General features: G+C 36.5%; 1 protein-coding gene and 1 non-coding gene across 4 annotated transcripts in view; one reads left to right on the top strand and one right to left on the bottom strand.

Annotated features, from left to right (window-relative positions):
- The window catches only part of PRDM5 (PR/SET domain 5), a 205,030-nt gene that overhangs the window by 87,190 nt on the left and 94,229 nt on the right, over positions 1-23,611 (top strand). For 2 of the 3 annotated variants that reach the window (XM_068543369.1, XM_068543371.1), the window contains exons 4-10: positions 6,496-6,670; positions 9,095-9,269; positions 10,423-10,515; positions 10,798-10,919; positions 14,801-14,880; positions 19,218-19,302; positions 20,531-20,688. In XM_068543369.1, the coding sequence (XP_068399470.1) occupies positions 6,496-6,670; positions 9,095-9,269; positions 10,423-10,515; positions 10,798-10,919; positions 14,801-14,880; positions 19,218-19,302; positions 20,531-20,688 (888 nt within the window). The remainder of the gene's footprint in view (positions 1-6,495; positions 6,671-9,094; positions 9,270-10,422; positions 10,516-10,797; positions 10,920-14,800; positions 14,881-19,217; positions 19,303-20,530; positions 20,689-23,611) is intronic. The other variant, XM_068543370.1, reaches the window with a different exon arrangement.
- On the bottom strand, positions 16,375-16,481 carry LOC137764524 (U6 spliceosomal RNA). Its single transcript, XR_011074025.1, has one exon. It is a non-coding gene; the product is annotated as a U6 spliceosomal RNA (small nuclear RNA).

Below are 23,611 nucleotides of genomic sequence, written 5' to 3'. Positions count from 1 at the left end.
CTGGAAGGCATGTTTAGTTTATTTGGTCCTAAGTGTGGTCACCGTACAGAAGCAGTCACATTGACGAAATCTTACCAAGTGATGGCTTACGTTATCTGATGTGATTTCCAAGGAGGGGCCCTCTAACCTCACAAGGTTGTATATTCCAGCTTTTCCTTGACAGCCCAGTTAAATGGGTCTCTCCATTCCATTCCTTCCGGTAGAGTGAGGCCCGAGAGGAAAAGCCATGATCACATCAGCACGTAGGCGTACTTTTCCCTTCATATTCATTAACTCGGTTCTCATGAAGATGAGTTTATTTCACTTGTGCTTGAATCCAGCTCTGGAAGGAATGAGAGAATAAAAGTTCACCTGAGTCATTTTCCAGAGGTGATAGACTTGCCTAAGGGGAAAGAGCCCAAGAGTGGGAAAGCCAAAGCTGTCTTTTGACGGGGTATTAGTTTTTTCTGCTTTATGGTTGAGGATATTGAGGCCCACAGGGATAAGGGAGATGCCCGCATAGCCGGAGAGTGGCAGAGTAGTATCAGTTCCTAGATCCCACTATCCTCGTCCTCCTCCCTAGGCCTGGGTTCTTGCTCTGGAGCGGGGGCTGGGATTCCTTTGCCCATGGACTGATTCCTGTGGTGGAACTTCCCGGTCAGTGTGCTAAGGTACCCCTGGTAAGCGAAGAATAGGTTCCTAGTGTGGTATGAGATATTGGTATCGATGATAGTATTTTTATTTACACTAAGTTAACGCATTCAAAATTCATGACAGTTGAATACGTCCGTTCATACGGCTATTCTTCTATACTTTCTGAATTCAGAAATGATTCTTTTAGTGCATATGAACTTCGGTGGAGCCCCCTGCCTCGAGAACGCTCTGTAGTGGCCGTACCACATGGCACTACCTCTGACTTTCCTGTTGAATCATCCCAGTCAGATTATTGCTTTTTTCTGGATTTGTTTGTCTTCATTACATAAGTTTGTTTCGGAAACTCTGACAATCAGAATACTCAGAGATGTCTTTGTGTGTGTAAATTTGTGTGTAAATCTGAATTCCATAATACGTGATGTTATCACAGTGATGACGCTAATAAAATCCAAGCCACCACTATTTTTTTCAGCTTTCTTAAGAAACATCAGAATTCTATGCTTTTGTTATCAGAATGCATTGGCTGTCCAGAGGAAGAGCTTTGCAAGTAGTTTATTATCTAAAATAAATTTTTTTCCATTGGGGATTTTGAATGACTCTTACTTTGCAGATTTGTTGAAGAATAGAAATTAGCTTTAGGGAATTCCCTGGCGGTCCAGTGGTTGGGCCTGTGCGCTTTCACTGCCGAGGGCCTGGGTTCGATCCCTGGTCTGGGAACTAGGATCCCGCAGGCTGAGCGGTACGGCCACAAAAGAAAAAAAAAGAAAGAAAGAAAGAAAGAATAGTAATTAGCTTTAAAATGGCTGAATTGAGTAATACTCTTGGGCCCCTGAGTGAAGGACCACATGAAAATACATTTATACATACAGAGAAGATACATATTTAAAGCAAAAATGTGTAGTTGGTGTTTTAGTTTGAATCCTTAGGAAGAATTATTATTATATAGAGTAACATCTGTGAACTCTTGAGGGAAAACTTCATCACCTTGTTCTCCTCCTTGACCCTTCTCCTCCTCCCACATTCCATATACAGTCCATCAGGAAATGGTGTCAGCTTCTCTTCAGATCATACTCAGAATCTGATTACTTCTCACCGTCGCCACTGTTTCCCTGCCATAACCCTCCCATGTCACCACTGTCCGTGACCTAGACTACTGTAATAGCCTCCCACCAAAAGTAAATGAAGGCAAATATTAGTGAACTTTTTACTAGTAAGTGCTTTTCTTCTGTAGACACAAGCATATTAGTGTTCCCTTTTACTATGCATATTTGTAAAATATTGAGCGACTATTATGAGTATAGCTTATGCTGTGGGGATACATGGCGATTCTTGTGCACTTCCTTGAGGAAACCATCTTTGGGGAGACAAGAGGAACACATGAATGTCGTTGATCACATGATTTAAATGATGAAAACCACAGAAATAAATTACAGGTAAGTGTCCAATTGAAGAACTCCTGGAACCTACGCAAATGTAGTAGATTAGAAAAGGTTTCATGGAGGGTGAACGTGAGCTATGTCTCAGACGTTGCTGAGGAGTCGTAGCTGGGAGGCCAGGTGGCATCTTTGCAGTTGTACTGAGGAGGAATGAGTTCAGTGTTTTCTGAGAGGAAGTGTCCCAGTTGGACTGAAGAACAGAAGGCAGGTTAGCTTGAAGGATAGTTGGGGATGAGAGGATGAAGTGTGGGTTTAGATTAGCAGTTGGTAAGCCGTTGGAGCCATATTTGGGACAGGACTGGTACCATATATTGAGAATCCTGAGCTGTTGGATACTGGGGGTGGCAGTAAATATTATGGTTAGGAAATCTTTTTTTTTTTTTTTTTTTGGCTGCACCACGTGCCCTGTGGGATCTTAGTTCCCCGACCGGGGATTGAACCCGTGCCCCCTGCAGTGGAAGCACGGAGTCTTAACCACTGGACGCCAGAGAAGTCCCAGGAAGTCTTAAGGAGAGCTTAGAGCGTGCTTTGGAGAGCACGATGGGTGTAGCTAGAGTGACTCACGGTCCTGGCTTGCCCAGGACTCTCTCAGTTTCAGCACTGAAAACCGCATGTCATGGAAACCCCTCAGGGAAAGCAGATGGTTGGTCACTTAAGGTATAGTATAGATCAGACAAGCAATTGGTACCTGAGGTCCAAACCAGAGTAAAACATGAGCACATTAGCAAGTGAACAGAGCATGACAATCAGAAATCCAGAGCATTTCAGAGCTCTGGTAGGCAGGCAGTGGAGCTGAATTATATTTTGGCTGACAGCAGTTCAGCCAAATGAAATTTAGCATTGTCATAGCAACTTAGCTTATGTGACAGTCTAATTGGAACAAATTTTGAAAAATAAATATTTTAATCACTGACTTTCAAGTTTTGTTTAATAGTAATACTAATAATGATAGCAGTACTTATCATTAATGAATACTTAACTTGTGCCAGGCACCTTGCTAGATTTTACAAATATTCTCACTTTTCATCCTCACAACCAGCCTATGAGATAGGCAGCATTATTTTCTCCATTTTATAGATGAGGAAACTGGTGGTTTGAGAGATTAAGCTGTTTGCTCAGTTCCACAGCTAATTAATCATAGAAGGAGACTTGAACCCTGGCCATCCCAAAGCTCTTATTACTATTTAGTACCGATTCCTGGTGTCACGGAACCTGGTTTGTTTATTATTTATTTTTTCCTTTTACTACAAAAGTAATACTTGTTAACTCTAGAAAAATTGAAACACGTGGGCTAGCAGGAGACTATGCAAAGTACAATTTCCTCTATTTAGAAACAAAGTCTGTTGACACCTTTGTTCATATCCTTTTCTTTGGGGGACACCTTGATATATGTTTTTTTCTATACAAATGACATTTGATAAATCTTTTAAAACCAATTGTTAGACATTTATTCTTTTTCAACTTATTTTGTCGGATGTTTAGGCTGTTGTAACTTTTTGATACTACAAACAGCTTACAGTAGACATAATTAGCTGAAGACGATATACAAATAAAGCAAAATGAAACAAGACTGAAAACCACAAAAAATTCATAATGATGGACAATAATGCAGGAGATGCATAACAGTTGTAAAATCACTCACTCTGTTGTATCTGGATCACCAATACAGTGAAAACCAGTGACTAAGGAATATTTGCTTTTGAACACACCATGATGTTGAACAGCTTTCTTTCAGTTAAAGTTGAATTTTCAGCGAAGTCCCCTAGAGCCCGTGACAGGATCCATAAGCAGGACCCCAGCCCCCAGGCAAAGTCCCAGGAAGGCGCTTAATCCCTAAAATGTAAATGCAAGGAGTGATTCTGCTAGGAGGACCTGTGTTCAGGGGAATAAGCCGCAAACCCAACGACCAGAAACCGTAGCTGAAATAAAGAGAAGTAAATTTAAGGATCAGAATATTAAAACAGTTATCAAAGCTGGAGGTCATGGCCAGCCTAATGACAGCTGGGAGTGGATGCTCAGTCCCATAGTGCTGGGTCAACGCTGTTTAAATCCCTCTTGCCAAAGGGCCTGAGATTGGGCCTGGGATGAACCTACAGGTGGGGAAAATCACCCCAGAGAGTTTGAGAGAGCGCCAGGGATTAGAAATCCGGCAGGTTCTGACAATCAGAGGTTTTGAAGAAGGAGAATAATATAATGAAAGGTTGTTGAGTGATTAAATCAGGAAGGAAGCAATTTAACAGGATACTTCTTACAATAATTTTATTGTGGCAAATGAAAAGGAAGAGGCTCTTGGTCCGGGTAGTGGTAGGAATTATATGTAGAGAGATATCTAGATATCTCCATTAAATAAATAGATTGGAGCAATACCTGTCATGACATTCCTCTTATCACATGTTTGGCATACAGGTAGAACATGTACTTGATCCTTGGAGCTTGTAATGCAGCCATTACTTTTATTAAATTGAAGTTTTAACTGGTATGTTAAAATTTTCTTTTATTACAGAACCTCTAAATAGGCATGTTGTGTCTTATGATTGCCGTTTAAGTTAATGCTATCATGTTTTACAATTAAAAATTATTATCTTCTCTTGGTGCTATGAAGGTCATTCATTATAAAATTAATGACTAATATGCTGGAAAGACATTTCAATTAACTTTCTTGGATATTGATCACATAACCACTAAGATTTATGATTATTTTCTGAAATCTTCATTAGGTGAGCCCTTTGTTGCTTTGGTGACTCTTTTAGCAAGTAGTTTCCAAAACCTGGAAAGTGCCGCTTCTGAGTTAATTGAAAAAGAAATCTTTCTTTTGCTGAGTGTCCACATTAGTTTTTGTTTGTTTTTGTTGCAGTAAAAGTAACAGTTGTATAGAAGTTAACTGTGTTCTTAATTAGAAATAACTTTCTGTGTTTCTGTAGCTATGAAATTCATGAACTTCCAAGAATGCTGTAAAATATTACAGGAACTTCATTTAATTAAATGCAGCTAATGGTTAAATGTGCTTCATTGCTTTGAACTTTTGAATCAATCCTCCCTTACACAGTATTTGATAAATGTGATCATAATTTCTGTCTCATCCATGGAATTTTCTACTATTTATTGTTTTTAAAATTGCAAAGTAATCTTTGTCGTAAGAAGAAACTAAAACAGTATTCAGTATAGACTCCTACTTCTCCCAGCCTCAAAATGATGACTTTATAACAGTTTGAGGCATATTTTCCAGTTTTTCATGGGGTTCTGCTTGTGTATGCATACATATAGATACGTGCATACGTTCATTACAGATTTCTCCTCCTCCTCCTCTGTCTCTCCCTCCCTCACCTAGGTGCTATGATATTGCCAAAGGAGAGGAGGCTTTGTTCTGTGTTCTTTGCTTTATTGGATTTCACTGCTGGGTGGAGCTTACTGTCCTTCTTCCTTCCCTCACTTGCCCACCGCAGTTCAGGTTATGCTTTGCTTCTCTTTATCATCAGCAGCCAAGCTAGGAGCCCTCCCAGAACAAATCCTCAACTGTGTAAAAGACATCAATTCAGGGGGTTTCTCCTGGGGACTGCCGGCTAAGCAGCCCCAATTCTGGCTTCCCTGGTAATTGGCCCCAGGCCCAGAGGGGCTTTTTGTATCGTTGGTTCCAAGTATGAAGTTTCTCTGGGGTTTCCTTGGGTTATTCTTTGCTGCATTCCTCTTCTCAGTCTGTTATGGGTTGAGATTTCTTCTGCGTTAGCAACCCTGGCTAATTTCTTCTTCTAGAATTTTCTAAAAAATGGTGGTACGTTAAGGGTGGAACTTGCTTTCTTCTTCTGTCATTTTAGTGGTATTTAGGTACACGTGATGACCCAGTCAATGTTTTGAACCTCCCAGGTACCTAGTCTTTTCTCTATTCCCGGTCCAGCTTTTTGGAAATTCTTTCAGGGTTCATTTGCAGTTCCTCTGGTTTGTGTTATAACTTGAAAGCTTTCTTCTTCTTTCAGTTTTGCATTTTGTATTAATCATAATTAAATCATCGATATCTCATTGCTCTCTGTTTGGGTTCAGAAATGACACCATTACTTAACAGATTTATTTTCTACTGCATTTATGGACCTCCACAAGGTGTTACTGCGTAAAGCCAATCAATGATGCAAAATTTAACTTTTAGAAATTTAAATAATTATCCTTATTTCATTTGATAGGTATAAATGTCACTATCTTTAATATATATTTGTAGTTTATTTGCCAGGTGACTAAATATTGTCAGTTTTCTTTTTCAGTGTTCAGATCCAGTGGAGATATAAAAAAAGGAATCGTAACTTTTCATGAGCACATGATACTCAGTGTATCTTAAAAATGATTTCTTAGTTACTATCAGAAACGAATGATTTAGCTTTTTTTAAATTATTGAGATATATTGGTCATATAACAGCATATATTTTTAATTTTGTCTCAGGAAGGAGAAAACATTTTCTATTTGGCAATTGAAGATATAGAAACAGATACAGAGCTTCTGATTGGCTACCTGGACAGTGACATGGAGGCCGATGAGGAAGAACAGCAAATTATGACCATGATCAAAGAAGAGGAAGGTAACAATGCTAAAGGACGCTCAACAGCTGGCAGAAAAGGTATTACCTCTAACTGATGGTCCGAGAGAATGAAAACTGTAGGAGAAATAAAGTTTGAACTGTGCTTGATCATAATTGCAATATAATAGGATGTTCTCAAAATAAAGTTAGTTTTTGTCAGAACTCTCAGAGGATATCCAGTTGTGTGCCTCTCTTCCAGCAGGAAGGAAATGATGGGTTGGGGTGGGTGATGGATGTGCCCTGTAGGACTGCCAAGGTCAGGGGCAGCTCCCAGCTTCCACTGCTCTCACTGGTGGGTGGCTAGTAATGAGAATTTTTGTACTCTAGCCCCGAGTCTGCCATTCATCCATGTTATAACCAGGCAAGTCACTAACTCTGAGACTTTACTTTCTCATCTGCACATGGGGAAAGGTGAGTGCAGAGGTCCTGCTGGGCCCTGTGGGATTATTCCTGGGCCTCACTCTTAAGATCCTTTGAGAATCTGGAGCATCTGGAAATCCTTCTTTGTTCTGATCATAGAGGCCTACAGCATTGCTGGGTTGTTCTAGTAGGGTAACCAAAAATGTGTGATGACCATAGGTAGACTTGCTTAAATCAGCCCTGCAATCTAGGAGATAGATGTCACTTGTTTGTCATCTGCCAGGGAATAATCAGTTGTTATTAGGGCTTGTTTCTGTTATGTTGTGTTTTACTCCTGATGGGGTTTGAGGGAAATTTGAATGGTGTTAAGGGTGTTCACATTTTGTAAAAGGCTGATACTTAACTATAGAGAATTTTTCCATTTTGCTTAACGAAGCCACTTCAGAAGTGACACTGGTTTCTTTAGTCACTGTGGTATTAATGTCTTTTATATGAATTTTCTATTCTAACTGTATGTCATTGGCTGAAAAAGTATGAGTATTCCCAGTATTGCAAGATTATGCTTCTGTTTCTTTATTTTAGTTGGAGTATTTAAAAGGAAGATGAGGACAGGCTATCTATTTTGTCTTTCCAAATATGCATTATGCTGTTTGGAATGTCAGATTTGCGGTGATGGGAATTATTTCTGTCCTATTCTGTGTTTTCTTTATTTTTGTATTTATTTTCAACGTTGCCCCCAGGGTACGGTATTACTGTGTCCACTATTTTACCTTAAAAATAAGTCTCCTACGTATTACCACCCTGATTTTTATTTAGTTAACAAAATATCAGTTTCTATTACTTTTGTAAGACGAATCAACAGAAACTTACACAGATTCTTAGAACATATGAATCATGTGCTTATATTGTTGATATTTTTATTTTAGAATTCAGTTTTGTTTATAAAAGCAAAATATAAAACCCAAAAAACAAACAAACAAAAACCCCCCAAAACAGAAGCAAAACCAACCAAACAGTGATCAAAAGAAACGAAGAATCCACTCAAATGTCAAGCAATGGAGAGTTTGGTTAAATAAGTAAATTATGGTACCTTAAGTTTAAAAAAAATTTGACTTGAGAAAATATTAAATGGAAAAAAGAGCAATACATGAAATTGCATAAAAAGTATGATCATAAAGGTTCTTAGACTGCGCGTAAAATATGAATGCACAAGAGACAACTCAGGCATGGAAATAGATTACAGCAGTTGTCTCTTCAGGATGGGGTTATTGGTGATTTTTATCCTCATATTTTCTGCATTTTATCTAAATCTAACCTTGGGACTTCCCTGGCAGTCCAGTGGTTAAGACTTCTCCTTCCAGTACAGGGGGTGGGGGTTCGATCCCTGATTGGGGAGCTAAGATCCCATCTGCTTCGCAGCCAAAAAACTAAAACGTAAAACAGAAGCAATATAGTAACAAATTCAATAAAGACTTTAAAAATGGTCCACATCAAAAAAAAAATCTTTAAAAAAATTAATCTTATTTGATAATCAGAAAAAATATGTAATTTAAATAGCACACGTTGAAAAATTTGGGTAGAGCCATGGCAGCCCATATAGGACTGACAGCCAGAGAGACCGTGCAGCCTCACTCCACCTACTGTAATGAGTGCTGTTTTTATGACCTTGGCCTTTTTTCACATATATGTGAGATTTCCCTTGGTAATCCAACATAGTTCCCCTTGGTTGGGTTTTTCTCTTCTTGCAGCTAAAAGTGAACTCAAGATGACCCGTTTCAGGGAAGACTTTGGCGTTGCAATTCAATATTTGTTATAACTCTTTGATGTGAAAAGTTAATGTTACAGGGTAAATTAAAAATTGATTTTGATTTTGTATTAATTTGGTGAAACACAAGTTAAATGATTTAAAAAACAATGTATTGTTCTAGTAACACTTCCTATTATTTTTCATGGGCAACCTATTCATACTCATAGAGATAATAAAAATTTACTAATCTGGTACCATTAAGCACAATTAATTTTGATTTTAAAATGAGGGCAAAACTGAGCAGTTCTTGGCTCTTCATTTTTGTCTTACAAATCTGCTTGCTTGTAAATACGCAGATCGCTTTGGCTGTAAAGAGGACTATGCCTGTCCCCAGTGTGAATCGAGTTTTACCAGTGAGGAAATTCTTGCTGAGCATCTTCAGACATTGCACCAGAAACCCACAGAGGAGAAAGAATTTAAGTGCAAGAGCTGTGGGAAGAAATTCCCAGTTAAACAGGCTTTGCAAAGACAGTGCGTACATTCAAGAGTATATCTCAAATTATAAGCTGACACGTTGTTTAACTGTTTCATTCAGTTTGTCTTACAGTTTCTAACCTGTGTGCGTGTGTGATGGTGTGTGTGTAGAAATTAAGCATTCTCTATTGTCACTGTCGTAAACTTTTCTTACTATAGTACATTGATTTTTGAAACATTCTGATTATGAAGTTTAACCAGTAAACATTGTTTATGCTAATCGATCTTTGTCCATTTAATAACTTGCCGTTAAATATTAAGCTCATTGGTGTACTAATTTGAAATCTGATATGCATAATTTAGCTAGTGCTTTGAGGTGGCAGACCAAGTTTCAGCGGTCTGCATTCGATATTCCCTCTGAAATCTGTAAAAAAAAAGAAAAGAAATAGTTTAAGAAATGGAGAGAGGTATGAAGAATACAGGGCCATTTTGGGAAGCACTGTTTATTTCCCAGCAATGTTGGAGAAATAATTTAAAGATGAATATGTACAAGATAGATGATGAAATGAATTAAATGGTCCCAATTATTGCTCTGCACCCTTTATTATTTTAAATATTTATATTAACAGCATATTAAGTTATCCTTTTACTTAAGTATTTTACAGTGTCATGAATTATTAAAAATGGGAAAGTGGATACATATATTTACAAACTTATTTTTAACAGAATGTCACCTTGCATATGAGCAAGAAATCTTTAACATAGACTTAATGTTTCATTTTTTAATTCATTAAAGTAAAATTCTGAAACATGCTGTATTTCATATTAAGACAGTTTTCATATATGCATCCACTTTTGCTTATGAAATTTGAGATGAAAAATTTCTGTTGAAAACTTAAACTTAAAACTTGGAAATTCTCTTACACACTCTTTAAAAAACCAAGCAAGGGCTATATAGTTTTTAATGAATAGATTTTAAAACTGCGTTCTAGTCAGCTTTTATTCAATTTAGTATTATATATTCTACACCAAACATACTTTTGCTGAGCTGAGTCTTATAGTTAAACTGTAGGTGCTACTTAAAAGGTTAAAGGGCGAAAGGCAGAATGAAAAGAGAGATCATGAATGTGACTTTATTCAAAGTAGAGATATTTTCATAAGTTTTTGTCTTAGACTTCCAGTTTTTGTTTTTTTTTCTATTTCCCCTCAGTGTTCTTCAGTGCTCAGCGAAAAGCAGTCTGAAGGATTCTTCACGAAGTTTTCAGTGCTCTGTTTGCAATTCTTCCTTCAGTTCAGCATCGAGGTTTTGTATCTGAGTTATCAGATGGCTGTTAGATAATTGCGGGTCATTATTGACATGCATGCTTTCATGCTTCTTAGTGATTTAGTATCATATGGCTACAGAATTTCAGTGCTTTCCTTCCTACCTGCCTAGGTAACACTTGTAATGACCCTGAAACTCTACTGAGGAGCATGCATTACAAAAGCCAGCCTGGATGTTAGAAGTTTGTAGTTTGAAGTTTGAAGTTTGTAGTTTGTCTTCACCATTTCTTCTCCCTGTTTTCCATTCCTGGTTGTCTTGTAGTTTTGAGCAGCACCAGGAGACTTGCCGGGGAGATGCCAGGTTTGTGTGTAAGGCTGACAGCTGTGGAAAGAGACTGAAGAGCAGAGACGCCCTGAGAAGACACCAGGAAAACATCCACGCCGGTGAGAACTCATCCGAGGGTTGTTTTCAAAGGGGCTTCCTCTCCCCAGGCCACAGCGATCTGTTTTTAATTCTCACTCTTGAGGAGAGAGCTTGCTTTTCCATTGTATTTCACACAGATGTAGAGCTCTGGAAATGGAATTTTTTTCTTTCACTGAGCACTGTTTCTTTTTGATTTCAGCAGTATTCGTCATTTTTCCTATCTCTGAATCAATCATAACTGGAAACCTAAGCTAGAATCTAGTTGTGCTTGGTAGCCAGGTGCATTAAGAGTTAATGTTTTAAATAATAATTTTAATATTTTAGCATGTGAAATTTCTCTTTTAGTAGATATATTTTAAAAAAATTAAGTGATGCCCTTCTGCCTTAATATTTTTACAGTAAAATTCCATTTAAAAAAATCCTTATATTTCTTCTATATTGGAGAAAATTACTGGCTACATTTTGACACGCTAATTGAATATATTTGGATTTATAAAGTAGATACTATTTGAATTCCTTCTAATGGCTAGCTAAACAATAAGACAAATAGAAAATTTGTCACTTAGATTTCATCTGCTTAGCACATGGTAAATGTATTTTGACTTTAGGGATTGAATCTGTTGCACTAAATTGAACAGATGACTATTGTCAGAGTTAATGTTTTATTTCTTCAGTGTCTTTTCCTTAAAGGAGGCTGAGGTTCATGGCACTCCTCTTATCCTTCTATACTTACATTTTTCTCATGTGTTTACTTTTGCCGTTGGCTTCTGGGTGGAAATGTCTTTCTGCATATGAGGAAAGTGTTATTTCTTTTCTCCTATCCTGTTTATTCTCACATTCAGGAGAAAAGAATAATTGATGCTCAGTTTCTGTTTTCTATATTTGTTCATTGTCCAAAAAGTGTCTCTTTTAATGCTAGTTACAACTTCGCACCACCAGTTTGGGCTGCACACTCAGTACAAGCCATATTTGAAAGCTCAGGGTGGCAGAAGGTATGGGCTTGTGAGATGTGGCTTCAGAATGGTGCACATCACTTGGACTTCACAGTGTTCTGATTTCTTTCTTTCCTTTTGAGGGATATAGAGAAGATGCCATTTTTCTGAATCCTTTATACTTGGGCCTTTCCTATCTTTGCAAAAGGCAATCATAACTTTTTGATAGACCTGTCTCTTCCTAGTTTTTGTTTTTTTTAAAGCTGTTATGTTTAAAATGCTGTTCTTAATTTTCTCCATCTTTGTCTGCAATGTATTATAACAAATCTTTCATGTCATTTTTAAAGTTAACTTTGCTTAACTAAGTAAAAAACCAGATGCACACTGAAACTCTGGAAACTTGCATTCTTATTATTGGGCATGTGGTCTTCAGACTGTGCTAGAAGCATAATTTCTTTTGAGGCTTCTTGTAGTTGGTCTTGGATATTAAAATATTACTGATTCCGAAAACTTCTGGTGATTTTGTAGGAAATAATTTATAAAAGGAAGTTTTTTATTTTTCTGTGTTGTGGATCACATAAAATATGAAACTTACTGTCTTTCAGCCAGAGGCCACCATGCATACTTTTTGCTGGAATTGGTACTCAGTCAGTCATTCATAGCCTCTCTCTTGCTTCTTCCCTTGCGTCTGTGAGCTACCCAGACGTTTGGGGAAAGAATATTCCATATTCAGAATAGCGAAAAAAGCGATGTTCATACATATGGTCGTAGAACACTTTACTGTAGAAAGACGAAGGTATTCAAGGAAAGAGAAGATCTTGCAGCTTTCACCACCGACAATGACAAATGTTCCTTGTTAGGTGATATGAATTGAAGATGCTGAGAAGAGAGAAGCTGAATTTTTAAATATGGATCACATTTTTCCATAGAAACTGTAACACATGGTGGGTAGGTTCTCAGACTAGCTCCTAGAAGCACACTTAACCCACATCGTGCTGAAACTCGCAGTACTTAAGTGACTACGTATTCAGTACAGTTGTATTAATTTTCAGTGCATCTCCTCCTACCTTTGTAGGTAATGTGTTCCTGACTGTTCTTGAAAGCTGAATCAGAAAGTCAAATGTCAGACTTAACCTGAATATAGTAAAACTAAAATGGTGTAAAGTCTAGCTGTGGCTCTGTAGATGCTATTGTCCTTGAACCTGGGGAAGCTTGTAGGGTGACCTTCCCAGTTACTCAAGAGGAAACAGTGAAGGGTCTAACTTCCTTAATTCGCCTTAACCATCTTTCTCTTTTGATTTCGATTCTGTGGATGCTGACATAGAGATTTTGTGTTTATGGGAAATAACATTTATCTACATTCTCAGGCAAACAGTCATAAACTTTTCCCATGTTTCTTCTCTGAGGAACTAGGATTCCAGTCCTAGGATGAAGAATAGAAGCTATAGGAGGAGAGAAGAGATTGAAGAGTAGGGATGGGGGTTTGGTGTATTGCCTGTGATTCTAGCTGGAGGAGCCATGGCAGGAGTATTGGGATAAGGTGAAACAGGTGGTTGTGGAAATGTCACTTCTCTTTCTCTTCTCTCCCTCAAGACTGACCTACCTTGTGGGAAAGAATAAGGTCTAGTCTCAGAGAGCAGCTGATTTGAGGGATAAGCTAGGGAAGTAAAGGATTGTGGATTAAAGGAGGGAAATACCAGCTGGTGCAAGCTAGAAAAGAGGGAATATTCTTTCTCAGTGGCCCCTCATGTATAATAGATATGGATGGAGAATTGATGACCAAATGCATGCTGTCAGATAATCATTTTGCTTGGGAGAATTTTCTCCTTTAATAGCCATATTACTTGTCAATCACCAAGAAAATTTTTCTTGGCTATACTGTTTGGCATGCTAAAAATAGTGCATTATATGAAATCCGTATCTTGAATGATAAGACAAAAATTAATATTTTCCTTTTTCTGAAAGTGTTCCTCTCTCGTAAACACAGTCTTTTAATAAAGTCATTTTGTAATCTTGTTTTCTACTGATTTTAGATTTCTTTCAAGAAAATAGAGAAGTCAGGTAGTGGCTGGGGTTGAGGTTTTGGCAGGAATAGCCATGGATTGGTCATTTTGGGGGCCAGGCAGTGGATACATACATGGTGGTTCATTTTATTATTTGTTTACTTTTTGAGTCTTTGAAATCAATCAATTAAAAATTGAAAAACCATTCTGTGGTTATTTATGGTAGTGCAGATGATATTGTTATTATATCATATTTGAAAATCTTGTTTTATTGAGTCTTTTGTTTTTTATAACCACTGTGAAATTTGAAATTTGAAATGGTCTACTATAATTATAATCACTATATAAGAAGACAAAATTGAGCTTTGTTTTGATTTGTAAAATAATATGAATGCCAATATAATGTGTTATTGTTCTTGATTTCACTTTATTCTCGTTTTTAACATTAATATGATAAATCATATACTCTCAGATCTTGCAGGCTGCTCAAGTCTAGTGCTGAAAAGAATAATCTGTGAATTCCATTTTTAAAAATCCAGCTGATTAAATCAAATATTCTGTTAAAATTTAAAGCAAGTAGCAAAATCAACTTATGAGTTAATAAATACAGTTTTTCTTTTATGTACACATTTGATTAATTTTAATTTTTCATGGAAGTGTGCTTTTCTCTTTTAATACTAAATTAGTACTTAGAAAGATGAAAGGCCCATTTTGTATATGTAGAAAGTGGTATACCAAGCTGAATATTTCTCAGATTTTGAAAGCATTTAAAATGTAGCCTCTTCTTTATCTGAGTTTAATGGATATATCTACAACACTGAAAATTTTGGAGTTGTAAGTTAGGAAGATGAAATACCTGTTTAGAAATTATAAATCACCTAGAAACCTGTATCTAATACTCCTCTTAATATACTTATATAAATCATGATGGTATGTTATTTTATTTTGTTTGTTGTTTTTGTTTAGGGGATCCTAAGAAAAAACTCATATGTTCAGTGTGCAATAAAAAGTGTTCTTCAGCATCAAGCCTGCAGGAACATAGGAAGGTCAGTAAGATAAAGACTAATGCTCATCATAGTGTAAGATCTTTTTAGTCATTTATAGTGTCGGCCATGAAAATTTTTAGCTGATTTTTATATTGTAAAGACAGAGTTTTGTCATTAATTTAACTACTAACACATTCTAAAATGCAAGACCGATATGCAGAAAAGTGAACTCTCGCAAAAGAATATTTTGAGTTGTTTATTGTTGTTCAGAATTAGTAGAAATATTTCTCCAACACAGTATTGTGTCTGACTGACACCTCATACTGGTTTCAAGCTTTCCCAGTTGCTGTTTGCTCAGGAAATACTATATATTTGAGGAAACCGTATATTTCTGTGTATTTATGATATGCTCTGCAGTGACATTTAGCTTAAAATGGATGCATATTATAGTTAAGTGTGGCAAAACAAAGACAAAGAGCTCTATTATTTTGAAGCGCTAAAAATAATGTAGAAGAATGTCAGAGTGTTGTTAGCAGAAACGATTATGCAATTGACCCTTGAACAACAGAGGTTTGAACTGTGCTGGTCCACTTATAGCAGATTTTTCCAGTAAATACATACTCCAGTACTACACGATCAGGGGTTGGTTGACTATGCAGATGCGGAGGGCCCACTGTAAAGTTACACGATTTTTCCACTGCAGGGAGAGGTTGGGGGGTGGGAGTGGGGTGCAGTGGGTCCAACCCCCAAACCCCCGTGTTGCTCAAGGGCCAACTGTATTAGGAGAAAATAAATTTAATACATTTTGCAATAAGCATTAAACTTACTAAGTTGCTATTTTAATGTGAAAGTTATCCTGAAAAGTAAATGACAGTTATTAACCCTAACAACATTAGCACTAGTTAATAGAATTTATGACAGAATAGAATTAAATTAAAATTTAGATTTTGTTCATATCATGGCAGAGTCCAAAAATATATTTTATGTTATATTACAATAACAAAGATATAAATGATTATTTCCTGAGTTCATATATTATTTTTTCAGAATATCTAGGAGCATATAATATTGCCTTTTAGTCATTTAATACTAAAGAAGAGAGGAGATGGTACTAGTGAAAGTAAAATTTTACTTTTGTTATGGTTTGTAAATTGACTTTTGTCTCTTTATTTGTGTGTCTCTATATTGCAAAATAACTTGACAGGCCTTAAAATTCATAAGATATTCAATGCCGTAGCTCCAAGCATGTGCTGTGGATTTAGCCTGTAACATATAAGATAGTTGAATTGTTAAGACGTCTGAGGTTATATCCTACATGTTGAGTGATTATGATCCTTAGGGAGAAATAATGCAACAGCACTGGACAGGAGTGAAGACAGTGGATGTCACCTTCTTCTGTCCCTAACCCCCCATGTAACATTGGGCCTGTGTTCTCTCATTTATTAAGTGTGACTTTGAACTGATCAGTGCCTTTAATTACTTCTCTTAAGTGCCATGAAACTACATTTTTTTTTCTCTTTTCAGTTTCCATGTGGTTATTTTATCAGATTGTTTAAAAATATGGAGTACTTCAAGAATTTGCATATCATTCTTGTTCAGGGACCATGCTAATCTTCTCTGTATCATTCCAAATTTAGTGCAAGTGCTGCTGAAGCGAGCACCGAAGCTACTTTTTAAAGGAAGTTTTGCACAGAACTCCAGTCCAGACGCTGCTGCTGCTTTTGCGTCTCTCTTCCTCCCTTCTCATCACCCTTAAGGTTTCTGAAGCAGAACCTGGTCTGAGACAAAAAGATTAAATCCAGTTGAATAAACATTAAAAAAAAAAAATCCTCATACTTTTATAATTCTTTGATTTCCTTCCCTGATCTTAAGAAGTTGAAATTTAAGATATCTTACCAAATTTCAGATTTTCCCAAATAGCCTATTTCAACAAAGTTGGTGGTGGGGCATATTTCTGAAAAGTGTTCTCTTTTCCATTTATTTTCTTCATGAGAACTTTTTCCCCAGGGAATATCCTGGTAGATTTAAATCCTACCTGGTGGTGGTGGAATACAGCCATTCTGTTTCTGCAGATGTTAATAACTTAGTAGCTCAGTGCAGCTCTTCATTACAGCATAACTCTTCTGACTTAGCCTTTCTGAATCCACAGGCGGCTTTTACTGACTCCATTTTTGACTATTCTTATAGTTGGGTATGTCTAATGTCTCATAGAGTTTGGTTGTAGTATTTCACCTTGCCAGTAGATGGTGCTCTATGAATATGTCAAATTTATATTATAGTCTAGAACAGTGTCTTACATTACTATGTACTGCCCTATATTACACTAAGATATATTATGATCCTTCCTGAAGATTATTTAATTTGGGACTTCAAATGATAAGTTATTACCATCCATGTCAATTTAATAAGCTGGACATTTTACAAAAGGTGCTTTACTTAGCATTAGGCATTAATTAGTGTCATTTTCACTTTAAATCTGATTGTTTTATTAAACTTTTTTAGGAGTTTTGCAAATAGCTTTGGATTGAATTTTCCACTATAAATAAGATAGTCAATACAAAAATGCTTTCATGTACAGTAAATATTCTGTTTTATAATTTTGATAATATCAGTTCAATTCAACCTTTAAAAATGTTTCATGTTTCAGAAGCCATGAGAGTTAAGTGAACAAATATGAGTATATTTTGCAGTAATTTATTTAACAGCTGCCATTTTTATATGGATAAATAATTTAAAATTTGTATATACTAATTAAAATTTAACATTAAAAATGAAAATGAATATGTTTTCATTTATGTATGTCTCAGAAGGCACATCATCATTTTTTAGAGTAGCTTATTATAAAAGATATATGTTACAGAAACAGAGTTTAAGAATATAAATCTGTTCTTATTATCTTTAAATAAACATTACACCTCATATCATTGCTGTGAGGGTCTTTGATGATCGAAGATGTTGCCTTTAAAATTTCTTAGGCTGAAAGTTTTCCTGCTGTACTATGTGGTACTTGCCTTCCGAGTACTTGTGCTGTTTTTCTGAGGAACCATAGAACTCTCTGGACCCTATATATCCCCTGATCAAGATTAGAAGCCACTGCATGTAAGCAGGGGAATAAGTCAGATTCTAGTGGAATGATGTCTTTCTGCTCTGTCTTGTTTGTTTACCTTTTCTCTGTTATTCCCAGCTGAGTTTACTGACTCACGAAGAATCAGACCTGAGAGAAGCAGAAGGCAGTTTGGCAACCTCAGACCTGTCATGTGGCTGGACATAGGCTTAAGGCACAGACTGCAGACCAGGGATCTGTGAGCCTCGCCCCAGCTTCCGTTTTCCCTTCCTGGTGCCATCTTTTCACCATTCCTGCCTTGAGTTCTTCTGTGGTCACTTAGATCAGGGGAGCTGTTTACCCGTCCTCCACTCTTTACTCATTGCTGTACCAGTTCAGGGTCTTCTGCCTTGACTTTCACTCTGTAGTGGCCCTAGATATCCTGCAAGGATAACCACAGCATCTTGGCTTCCTGCAGAAGGACCTTTGCTTGTCTGGGGTTTAGTTTTGTGAGCGCTACCTTTAATGAGGTTGAAGCAAAAACAGGACCTCACCAAAACCATTTTTGAATCTTCAGCAAAACAGTATGATGCTCTTATTCATTGGGATGATCAACATTTCTAATATAAGGCTTCTTGCAACAATTCCTTTTAGAACTTTTGTACGTTGTTACTGATAATAAGCTAAGCTTCTGCTTTTCATACCGCCTATTCAGTTTCTCTGATTTAGTGTCTGGGAGGGAAAGAACTCAATTTAATATTAAATTGTAATATTTATTTAGCCAGTCGTTTGCTAAAGTTATGCTCCTCCCCCTTATTATTATTTTTTTAAGTAAAACTAATAAAGTTTTTTATTGTGGTCCTTCTATCCTGTGAGAGTTTTGCGGTGAGCTAAATGCTTTTCAGAATCATAAAGCTCCTTGTCTTTAACATTAATTAATGTGTTGTTCTGTACTACATATATTTAAGTTTAAAGTAGTGTTGACTACTGTAAAGGGAATATTTTTACTGGCAAGCTGCATATTTCCAAGTCTAAATTTGTGCATAACAGAGACTTAATATATACTAGGTATAATTTTTTAGAGAGTATAAATTTATTATGCACTTTAAAAATAGGTCAGCTGTTTTACATATTTAAATAACGTGCAGTCTTACATTTTTTTAATGATATGTTTCTACTAGGTAACATGTTCATTGCATTTTCAATATATGTAGGATACTGTGAACAAATTAGGGCTGAATTATATAGTTTGGATATTGCAATAGCAACTGTCCACATGTTTATACTTTTACTTGAGCTCTACACAGTTTTTGGCTTTGATAGTTGACTTAACTGTCAATTTAACCTTTTGCAGATTCATGAGATATTTGATTGTCAAGAATGTATGAAGAAATTCATTTCAGCTAATCAGCTGAAACGTCATATGATCACCCACTCAGGTAAAATACATATTTTTCCATTTGTATTGAAATCACTACAAAAGATTCACCTTGTCATTTTCAGGAACTCTGAAGAGTGGTAATCAGGAGACCTGGTTATTAGTTCCAGCTTGGCCATTGACCGGCCATGTGATTTTGAACGAGTTACTTAGCTTCTCTAGACCTCAGTTTGTTTCTGAAGCAAATGTGGTTGGACTAAATGAAATTGAAGATCTTCAAACTCACCATTTAATTCATTACCTACTCCTCCTTGAGCCTCAGTTTCTATATTCTTCATCTGTGAAAAGATATCCTACCTTTCAAAATTGCTGTTAAGGTTAAACGAAGTCATCTATGTACCATGCTGGCAGAGTGTCTGATATTTAGGAGCGATTCAACAATTATAGTTCCGACATTTCTAGATATTTTCACATTCTAACTAAGGAACTAATAAATGTTAGTGAGAAATTTATAAATACATTTTGAGAATATAAGTTTTTAAAGCCATAGTTTCATTTTAAGCAAGTTTGAGTAATAGGTCTGTTACACAGACTTAGAAAAATTCAGCTCTGAAAATAACTTTTGCTTTATGAAGTCTCTTTTCTAGAGTTTAGAATGTCTGTACTTTGAGACTATTTAAGTCAGAATGTTTTTGAGTAGCTACTTTATTTGGAGACAGGTATAGATATTTTGGCAAATGAAAACGGAAGATCGAAAATGGTGGATCGAAAATAGAACATCTGGTGGCCTTCAGATATGCTTTGTTTGAAAAAGTTGTCAACATTACATGAATATTGTATAAATGTGGATTTTACCCAACAACCTAAGTGTGTAGTTTCTGCTGAGAATTGGAAGCTCGGCCTGTGTGGGGTCTGTTGGCCCAGCAGGAGGCAGGTCTGTCCTTTACCTTCATCACTGTCAGGCCACTCACCCTTTGCATTCGGAGTTGTGACCCTGACTTGAGCTCATACCGATCAGCAGATTTTTCATCTGGAAGTAGGATTTCTTCCTTGAATTTAAACTTCATCTTCATATCTAAGCTACTTTATACATTTAGTTTGCAAACAGGTCAATAAAAGAACAAACTGATGTTTCTTTTGTGAATAGGCTCACATATCTAACAGATGGATTGGGTTATAGATTGTTTCAGTTGTTTGGATCCATAAGAAGTAATACAAGGTAAGGCTGTTTTCCTTTTTATCCTTTACCTTTATATAGATATGAGATTGTCTCCACTCATTTTTCACAGAAAAACGACCCTATAATTGTGAGATTTGTAATAAATCTTTCAAGAGGCTCGATCAAGTGGGTGCTCACAAAGTAATACACAGTGAAGATAAACCTTACAAATGCAAGCTTTGTGGAAAGGGATTTGCCCACAGAAATGTTTACAAGAATCACAAGAAGGTAAAAGCTTATTAATATTGTTATAAATATATGTATTTTTGCTGATTTCCTGATATAATTACCAATTGTTTACCTTCAAAGAAGATTTTGGATATCCGAGTCATGCTGTACATATGAAATAATTGGAGAAGATCTTGCTTCTGTTTTCTAACCACTCACTCAGGCCATAACCCCTGTGGCCTTGTTTCCGATGTGTACTCTCTACTGAAACTATTCTCCTCACAAGCAGAGTGTCATCCAGTGTTTTCCAGCGTTGCAGTAACTGCAAAGTCTTCTCTTCCTTCTTTCTATAAAGTTTGACACTCTTGCTCACGTTACCTTTTGGAAATGCTCTTCATCTGTGGCACCATTTTAGTGACTCTGCTAGGTCTTCTGCCAGTTTCTCTGAATGCTTCTTGGTTCTCTGAACCCTCCCCCAGGGGGTTATCCTGGATGCTTTGACTGTAGGCCTCTTCTATGTTCTCTGTGTCAGCTATATCCATGAATTCTGGTACAAACTCTGTACTGATGATTTCCAAGTGATTTATTTTGTTAATTCCAGCTCTCAGACACACATTTGCCACTGCTTGTTTGATACCTAACTGGGCACCTTTTGGCCTAATGTATTTAGCACGCTCCAGATAACTTCACTTTTGGAAGTTTCTGTTAATTTCTGTTAATGACAAAAGCATCTAATTATCCCTGTCTCTTTGTTTAATATTAGCCCCTTTTTAGAGTTAGAAGCTAATTCTTAAAGATTGTACCCTCTACCTTGTCTTATCACCGTCACAATCATCCATTGCTTTACCATTTCCACATCCTGATCATGGCTCATCTTCATCACTTTAATACCCATCTCATTCAGCTTCTTGTCACTTATCACTTCCCACTTATTCAGCTGACCAGATAAATCATCCCAAAGCACAACTCCATCACTCTTGTACTCTAATATTATAAGTAGATTTCCAGCACCTCTTAATATATGATGCTTTACCCTGTCACTCGGAGTTCTCTACACCATGACCTCAGCTTCCTTTTCCAGCTTTGTATCCTCCTATTTTCTGCATGAGACATATCAAAAACAACTCAGCATGACCTCTCTAACTTCTCCCCTCCCTCCTTTCTAGCAGTGCTCTTTTCAAGTTACAATCTCTTAGTTTCGTCTATTGATTTTTGTTTGCATTTCCTACACTTTACCTTTACTCAAGTTCTTGTATCAGAAAGTTAGTTTTATCTAATCTACTTTGTGTAGATAATAATAAATAATGTTTGAATTGAATTCAGAAAATGTGTGCAAAGATATTCATTGTCTTAGAGGTGTATGTTTAAATTTGTGATGTGATAAATATTTGCTGATTGATTTTGGTATATTGTAGGATGCTGTTAAACAACGTATATATAATGTATTTTCAAATAACTTGTTACCTTTTAATTTGCAATATTCCATTGGAATTATAGTTATTTCCGTATTTATTGGGACTTTACAAACACATCATTTTATCTCTTTAAATCATTTAAGAAGTTATGATATCAGTCGCAGCTTCAGTCTAAAAAGGAAAGAAAAGGCAGATTTACGAAAGAATAAACAGGATTGATTGATGGTGTACCAAATCATCTCTGCCTAATTTCTTGCTGACCGCCCTTATGTTTAACTCAAGGATTATATGTTCAGAGGCAGGACCACATTCATTACTGCTGCATTAGAATTACATGCCTATAAAAAATTATCTGGCTAGTTTCCTGCTAAATCTCTGGAACCCTCTTGCTCCTTTCTTTGATGAAACTGATCAACCCACATTTACGAGTTTTTCACAGTTTGACTTATGTTATATGCCATATGGGAATTTGACACAGGATCCTTGCACCATCTCTCATACCTTTAATCATAAATCATGTGAAAGTAATAATGATGCCTTGGGAAGGATGGAAACAACGATACCTGTAATTTCCAAAGTGGAAGCACATTCAGTCCTTCTCTGCGGGCAGTTGTGCTTCTCACTGTGTGATGATCCTAGCGTGTGTTTGGTATGGTTACATGAAAATGTCTAAAATACTTTCCAAGAGTTACGGTGAAAAAAGCAAATCAACTTTTTTCTTCCTTCACTATTCATTAGTGGCCAGTTCCAAACCTAAAAAGTAAGGATATGCAAGGAAAGCAGGAAAAAAACCACTGAAAGTCAGACCCATCTTCATCATGTAGCGTGACCAAAGGTTGTTATTTTAAATAAATTATTCTTTGGGGTTTTTGATTATGTAACTTGTGCATTTCTATTATACTTATTTGGTTTATTTTGGGGTCAATTCTTTTAACATTTAAATCTGCTTGAAAAGGAAATATTTTCATTGTGATTGACAATAGGGCGTGAAATTTTGAAGGAGTGATTTCTGTTTCTTAAACTTAATTACTTGTTTCGTCATCTTGCCAGTTATACAAGCTCAGTAGGTCAAAATTAGTTTTTCTTTTCCCTAATCCTTTCTGACAGTGATTTAACCTGATTCATAGTTGTATTTTTTAGGATCTAGTTAAATAAAGATTGTTTATCTGGATCCACCTATATTCTGTGATCCTTTAAATCACAATTGGACAGACATTTCAGAACCGCAGGAAACAGAAATTAGTTAATTAGTCTTCACCCTCCATTTTGTTCCCTGTCAGATTTAAAGCAAAGCCAAATTGAGATGTGTATAGTGCTGTCCTCCTCCTGTGATGGGTGTGGTGTCTAGATGGACTGAGCCATCTTGGATCCTGGAGCTGGCACTACTTGCTTGATGATGGGAATGAGTACAGAGGGGTTTTGTCCTGATTAAGTCATAAACAAGCTCCTGGGGGAAAGAGCTGTGTCTATTCAGATAAGAGACCTTTTTTCCTGACCTTTACATAACCTTCAAGGAATGAACATTAGAAGCCGATGAGGAACTCTGGTGATAACCTCTCCTAAAATAA

This window comes from Eschrichtius robustus, chromosome 4 (genome assembly GCF_028021215.1).
Source record: "Eschrichtius robustus isolate mEscRob2 chromosome 4, mEscRob2.pri, whole genome shotgun sequence".
Classification (NCBI taxonomy): domain Eukaryota; kingdom Metazoa; phylum Chordata; class Mammalia; order Artiodactyla; family Eschrichtiidae; genus Eschrichtius; species Eschrichtius robustus.
Note: the sequence above shows the minus strand (reverse complement) of the source record. Positions and strands in the feature narration are given on the sequence as shown.